Source organism: Petaurus breviceps, unplaced genomic scaffold (genome assembly GCF_028583685.1).
Source record: "Petaurus breviceps papuanus isolate PSGF00001 unplaced genomic scaffold, PetGlider_PUasm1.0 91133, whole genome shotgun sequence".
Taxonomy (NCBI): Eukaryota; Metazoa; Chordata; class Mammalia; order Diprotodontia; family Petauridae; genus Petaurus; species Petaurus breviceps.
In genome coordinates, this window is record NW_027187419.1 from 36572777 (window position 1) to 36579415 (window position 6639).

At 37.1% G+C, this 6639-nt stretch overlaps 1 protein-coding gene across 1 annotated transcript; it reads left to right on the plus strand.

The window, feature by feature from the left end:
- The first annotated feature begins 1763 nt into the window (after positions 1-1763).
- Positions 1764-3092, plus strand: LOC138155365 (olfactory receptor 8G50-like). The gene has a single exon (XM_069080576.1). It carries the CDS (start codon positions 2163-2165, stop codon positions 3090-3092), a length of 930 nt encoding a protein of 309 aa, XP_068936677.1. The 5' UTR covers positions 1764-2162.
- The last annotated feature ends 3547 nt before the right edge of the window (positions 3093-6639 follow it).

The following is a 6639-nucleotide window of genomic DNA, read 5'->3' on the forward strand; positions in this document are numbered from 1 at the left end:
CAGAGAATCAGGAGGAAAAGTTAATATATACTTTGCTTGGCCATATAACCTCCAGACTTTTATTCTATTCCTACCACTAAGCAACTATCATAGTAAGACATATGTTGGTGTCAGCTCTGGACCTCTAGTTCACTTTATCCCTTCTCCAATAAGTTCAGTGCCTGACTTTTACACTGCTTCTGTACCCTTTCTCATGCATCCCTTGAGTACTCAGACCTGTCAGTTATCCAACTTTCTCAATTAGCAAGACTTCAGAATTCAAGCTACTTCAATCATGAAAAATGTTATTCATTACTTAAATACTGCCCAAGATCCCCAACCCCCAAATCCAGTTGGAACCAAGTGGCAGAATTCCTAGGTTAAGTACTGGCAGCATGACCTGAAAAGATCATTGTGCACATGAAAAAGAAAGAATTGAGGACACAAGGAAAATACCAATGACTTATTCCCAGAAATGGGGGAGGGGGGTCCCTTATGAGCTAAGTCCCTCTGGGAGCCTCTATGAATTACTAATGAAGTCTCAGTAAGTGTATAAACAACCATAAAAACCTCAAGTTACAACATCAGAACCTCTGCTGACAATGATAAACACAGTTTCTTTCTCTATGTCTGAAGAGCATACTCTTGATAAAATCCCAATTAGAAATAATTATCTTCAGGTCAAATCAGTTGCCAGAGCATTTCAGAGACTAAGTTCTGTATCCCAATTCCCATCCATATTAAAAGAATTAGAAGGCTCTATGCCAAGACCATAACAAACTCCATAAAAGATATTTACCTGTCAGGACTCTGAGTGAAGAAACTGAAAGATCCAGAACAGGAGGGTGAGTATTTGATTAATTTGACATTATTCTACTTTCTAAAGAGAATTTCTTGGAACCCTACAACTTAGTAATAGAAAGAGCATCACTATATTCCATTCTACCCATCTCTGACAATGGGATGGAGCTGAAGAATGGAACAGGACTTTCAAAAAGTAGAAAAAGACTTTAGAGGTATGACTGATTACAGCTCAGAATTATAGGATTGAAGAATTTTAGAGCTGGAAGGGAACTTCCATTTACTCTAAACCATACCACACAACCTCCCCCCAACACCCACTATAGCAATAGTGGTCACCCAGCTGCTGTTTGAAGAAATACATTGAGGGGGAGCTCACTCTTCCCAGGCAGCCCAGGTCACTTTGGGTTCTCTACATTTGTTTATACATTTCATCCTCACATAAAGCCTAAATGTGGCACTTTGTAACTTGAATGCATTGCTCTTGGGTGCAGACTGCACAAGTTGAATCCCCTTTTCAAATGACAGCCCTTAAAAGCACTAAATTATCATGTCTCCTTAATTTGTCCCTTCTACAGTCTAAATTTTCACAATTCACTCCAAATTATTATTATGCAGCATGTACTGAAGGTCATTTGTGACCTGCATTGCTATTTTCTAGATGTTCTACACCCAGTAAATATCTTTCCTCAATTATGGGGAAAAGAACTGGAAAAAATTCCAGAGAGGTGTTTTAAACAATTAGCACCTCCTTATTCCTAGAATCTATACCTTCCTTCATGTAGCCTATGATTACATTAATTCTTTGACTGTCACATTATATTGCTGAGTCATCTTGAATTTAAAACCTAATAATACCACAGTTCATTGTTAAGAAAATGAACCTTTAAACGTTCTTCTAGATTTTTGTGGTCTTGAAAATTATTCTTTTCAGTGTTTTTAAGGATTATACATTTATCTTTATTAAATTATATTATATAAGAATAAGTCCATTGTCCTAACCTGTCATGATATTTTTGGATCTTGTTTTTTTAGTCAAAGGATAAGTTAATAATCTCTCCAAACTTTGTTAAGTTTAAATTTGATGTGCATACCATCTATATTTTTATCTGAGGTATTGTTCAGGGTGAGGGACAAATTTTGATATGGATAACAAATAGTGATCAAGAAATATATTGAAAAAATTTAGGTACATTATATACATATATAGAATTTCCCTATATATAGTATTAGAAAAATAGAGGCAGAAAAGGATAATCAAAATCAAAATTAAAATTTTACTCTTTGTCTGTGTCCTCACTTGAGACTTGTAATAATTACTTCTTTTTCGCCCTTCATATCTACAGGTTGTTGCCTCCTCTTACTCTATATGCTGAAAAAGAATGTCTACAGGTAATTACTCCCAAGTGACAGAGTTTATCCTTATGGGACTGACTGACCAACCAGAGCTCCAGCTGCCCCTCTTCCTCCTGTTCCTGGGCATCTATGTGGTCACTGTGCTTGGGAACCTGGGCATGATCATATTGATTAGACTCAGTTCTCATCTTCACACCCCCATGTACTACTTCCTCTGCAGTTTGTCCCTCATTGATCTCTGTCAATCAACTATCATTACCCCTAAAATGCTGGTGAACTTTGTGTCAGAGAAGAACACAATCTCCTACCCTGAGTGTATTACTCAGTTCTATTTTTTTGCCTTTTTGGGAATCTCTGAATGTCACATGTTAGCAGTCATGGCATATGACCGCTATGTTGCTATATGCCATCCCCTTCTTTATAGTCTCATGATGTCTTATCAAGTGTGCTCATGGTTGGTGAGAGTGGTGTATGCATTGGGCTTCATTGGGGCCACAGCTAACACAGGCTGCTTGCTTAGAGTGTTCTTCTGTAAGGAAAATGCCATTAATCATTACTTCTGTGACCTCCTTCCACTCTTGAAGCTCTCTTGTTCTAACACATATGTCAATGAAGTGGTAGCTCTGACATTCAGCACATTTAATATCCTTTTCCCAGCAATGTCCATTATTTTGTCTTATGTTTTGATAATTTCTAGCATTTTAAAAATTCAATCCACTGAAGGCAGGTCAAAAGCCTTCAGCACCTGCAGCTCCCATATTGCAGCAGTTGCTGTCTTCTTTGGATCCCTTGCATTCATGTACCTACAGCCATCTTCAATGAGTTCCATGGATCAGGGAAAAGTGTCCTCTGTCTTTTATACAATCATTGTGCCCATGCTAAACCCCCTTATCTACAGTCTGAGAAATAAGGATGTTAAATTTGCCTTGAACAAAATGATAGAAAGAACATTCTAATGAAAGTAGAAATGTCACAATGATTTTTTGGATGCTGGATGATGTGCAGGGAGACATGGGGGGGGGAGAGATGGAGGGAGGGAGGGAGAAGAGAGAGAGAAGAAAGAGGAAAGAAACTTTGCTTTGTACCAACCAGATATTCTATCCCATATATGTAATTACCAAGAAGCCCAACTCAGAGATGCTTTGGGAACATATCTTAAACCAGGGTAGGTTGGTTTTCTCTTCCTATGTTTATCCTACTATTTAATGCCTCTCTAACCTGTATTCCATATTGTCAGACAGAAAGGGATCATAATATGCAATTCAATCATAGATTAAACTGCTTCTGATGTTTAAAGAGATGGTTTTGCTAGTTAAAAATCTGGATGGAAATGCATTTTTCTGCATGTCCTTCTTTGGGGCAATTACTATTAAAACTAGCAATTATATCTCCATGTTTCCACAAGATAAATGATACAGAGAATTATGAGTGCAATTTGCAATTTTATAAATCTAACCTACTTATATATCAGTTGAGGAAACTTTACACCAAAAAGGATAGATAATGTGCCCAAAATCACCTAGAACACAAATAGAAAACCAAGTCTTAAACCTAAGATCCTTAGGTTTTTGTGACAGTTTCTCTAAGGTGTAAGTTTAACGAGAGCAATGCACTTACTATGATATCTTGAATAATAACCATAAGGATTCTGTCTATAGGTTGAATTTTAATGGAAAACACACTAATGGGAAGTTTGTGATATATTGTGTTAAGATTAAAGAATCCCAGGCTTAGCCATTGGAATCAGTGTAGTAGCACCCCTCTAAGGACCAAATTCATTGATGTGGGTGTACACTGAAAGAGAGGCAGCTACCAATATATTGAATAACTACAAACATTACTAAATAAATATTGTTAGGCAAAGGGACTTGAACCATTACCTGATGAAACAAAAACCTATGTGGATTCCCAAGAAAGCATGGAACTATAGCACAGTCCAAATAACCCACCATATTGAGATAAATAGTAAAAGGGAAACAGATGGCAAAATTTATATCCTGCATAGCAGAAATAATTGACAACACAGAAAAACTTGAATCCACACTATTGTGACTTCCCAAAGAAGAAAAATAGAAAATTGATTGGGAAGACAAATATAAATGAAATGAAGAACAATCTGGTGGAATAAAATGATAATTAAGTAAAAAATAATCTCAAAGATAAGAGGCAAAAAAGATTAAAAGACACATGATCTCTATCCAAGCAAAACATGGATCCCCAACACAGAATGAATAGGGACAACTTAATGCTCATGGGCTTTCTAGAATAATATGACAAGTCAAAAACCCTGAACAAGAAGAAATATGAACAAGAACAATGCAAGAAATAATTCAAGAATACAACTCCAAATTTATGTAAACAGAAAACACAGGTCACCTCATGAAAAAGCACAACAAAAGTCCCATATTGAAAACTCTAAGTAGTTAAATTTAATAATTCCATTAACAACTACCAAATAATTCAACCTACTTAGCAAAAGACATGTTTTAATATTATCTATTGATTTATTGGCTTTTGTTCTTGGTTCTTAACTGTTTTCTCCTTCCTGAGAGCTTTGGTGGGTTTAGCCTTTTTTTTTCCTTATCTTTCCTAATCACTCACTTTCAGACTCCTTCATTTGATATGGATCCCTCTTCCTGTATATGAAAATTGTCTCAGCCACATTTCACATTGTTAAATTCATTGTTCAATAGTTTTGATTCCTGTCCCAAGTGACTGCTCAGGGGAACAGGGCCGGCTCCAGCTAATTCCTTTTCCTTCTGGACTTGTGAGGTCCTATTTTCATTATAGCCCCCTGTTCCTATTCCCTCTTTTCTTAGTTCTCTGACCAAATGCTGCTGCCCTAAGGAAAACACTCTCCACACCCCCTATCAAATATGTTGCCAAGACCAAGATTTTACTTATGGAACAGTTCTCAAAATCCTTGCTCTCCTCTGGCACTGCCACCATTTTATTCACCTCATACCTGGATTATTGCAATAGCATGTTGGGGTGTCTGCCTGCCTCAAGTCTCTCCTCACCCTAATCTAGACTCCATTCAGTCACTAATCTGACTTTCCAAAAATGCATATCTGATCATGGCACTCACCTACCAATGATTTCCAGGGGGTCCCTATTGCCTCCACAATCAATACGAAATGTTCTTTCTGGCCTTCATAACCTTCTATCTTCCTAGTCTTCTTATACCTTACTCCTCGATGCATACTCCTTTGGTCAATGACATTGGTCTCCTTGCTATGACTCATTTCCAGGAAGTTTATCTGGCTGTCCTTCATGCCTGGAATACTATACTCTTCTTCCTGCAATCCTACTTATGACCTCTGTGGGTTACCTCATATCTCAACTAAAATGTCACCTTCTACAGAACACCTTCTATAACCTCTCTTAATTCCAGTGCATTCCCTCTATTAATGATTTCTTATTTATCCTGTACAGAGCTTGCTTTGTGTGTGTGTGTGTGTGTGTGTGTGTGTGTGTGTGTGTGTGTATTCCTTGTTTTCTCCTTCATTAGACCAAAAGTTTCCAGAAGACAGGGACTATTTTTAACTCTTTTTTATCTTCAGCATTTGTACAGTGTCTGGGTCAATGTAGGCACTGAATACATGTTGATTGATTGCTCCTGAAAGACAAGTTGTTGCATCAGGCTTTGTTCCCTGCCAGAACATGGAGGTGCATTGCAGAAGGAAAGAAAATCAGAGATGAATGCTATTTGATATTAATTCATAAGACTGTTACTTTTCAAGGCTTCTTGGTGGATTGGCCTACAGAGACGGCTATTATCCGTCTATTTTTAGTACATTATTTCCTTTTCTTCCCAAATCTTTAAAATAATGTGTCCTGGATAAAAAATATGTACTCCTACATCTTGTTCAGCTAAAACCTTATTGTAATATGTTGTTTTAAGTTTAAAGATAAAAGAGATTTTTCCCTCTTAAAATATTTGTTATTAGGGCCCTCTCTCTGGTAGGGGAAAGGATAGAATATGAGAAACATCTAGGCAATATAATAACAGATATCAATAAAAATGTGTTTAAAAGAAACATGCAAAAGCAAGAAATCTATTTGTACATACAAACACCGGGTGCCCTGGCACCAGCTAACTCCACACTACAGCTGCTTTGGGGCAGCTCTGTCTAGAATTAAGGACTAGTAGACTACCTATGCCACTCAACCACTGATTGAGCTTTTACTAGTATCGCTAGTATAAAAAAATCAACAGGGCAATATAGTTTACCTTAATGCTCTACAGAAAGGAGTAGTTTGCTGAGACCTGCCAGTAGATCTCTTCCTAGAAGGGAGATATTTGCTCCTGTGATCCAGCTTCAGAAGATAAATAATATATAAGATGTTAGTCATACAAGGAAAACCTAAAATCTGCAGGTCAAATCACCTTATTTTATAGCTTAGGAAATTGTAGCCCAAAAGGGAGAAATTACTTGTACCAGATCAAAAACTATTAGGCAATAGGAAATCCAGATCTTAAAGCTATATATCCTTGACTCC

Excerpts from the sequence above, each read along its gene's own strand:
- LOC138155365 (XM_069080576.1), top strand. The coding sequence starts at position 2,163 with ATGTCTACAGGTAATTACTCCCAAGTGACAGAGTTTATCCTTATGGGA.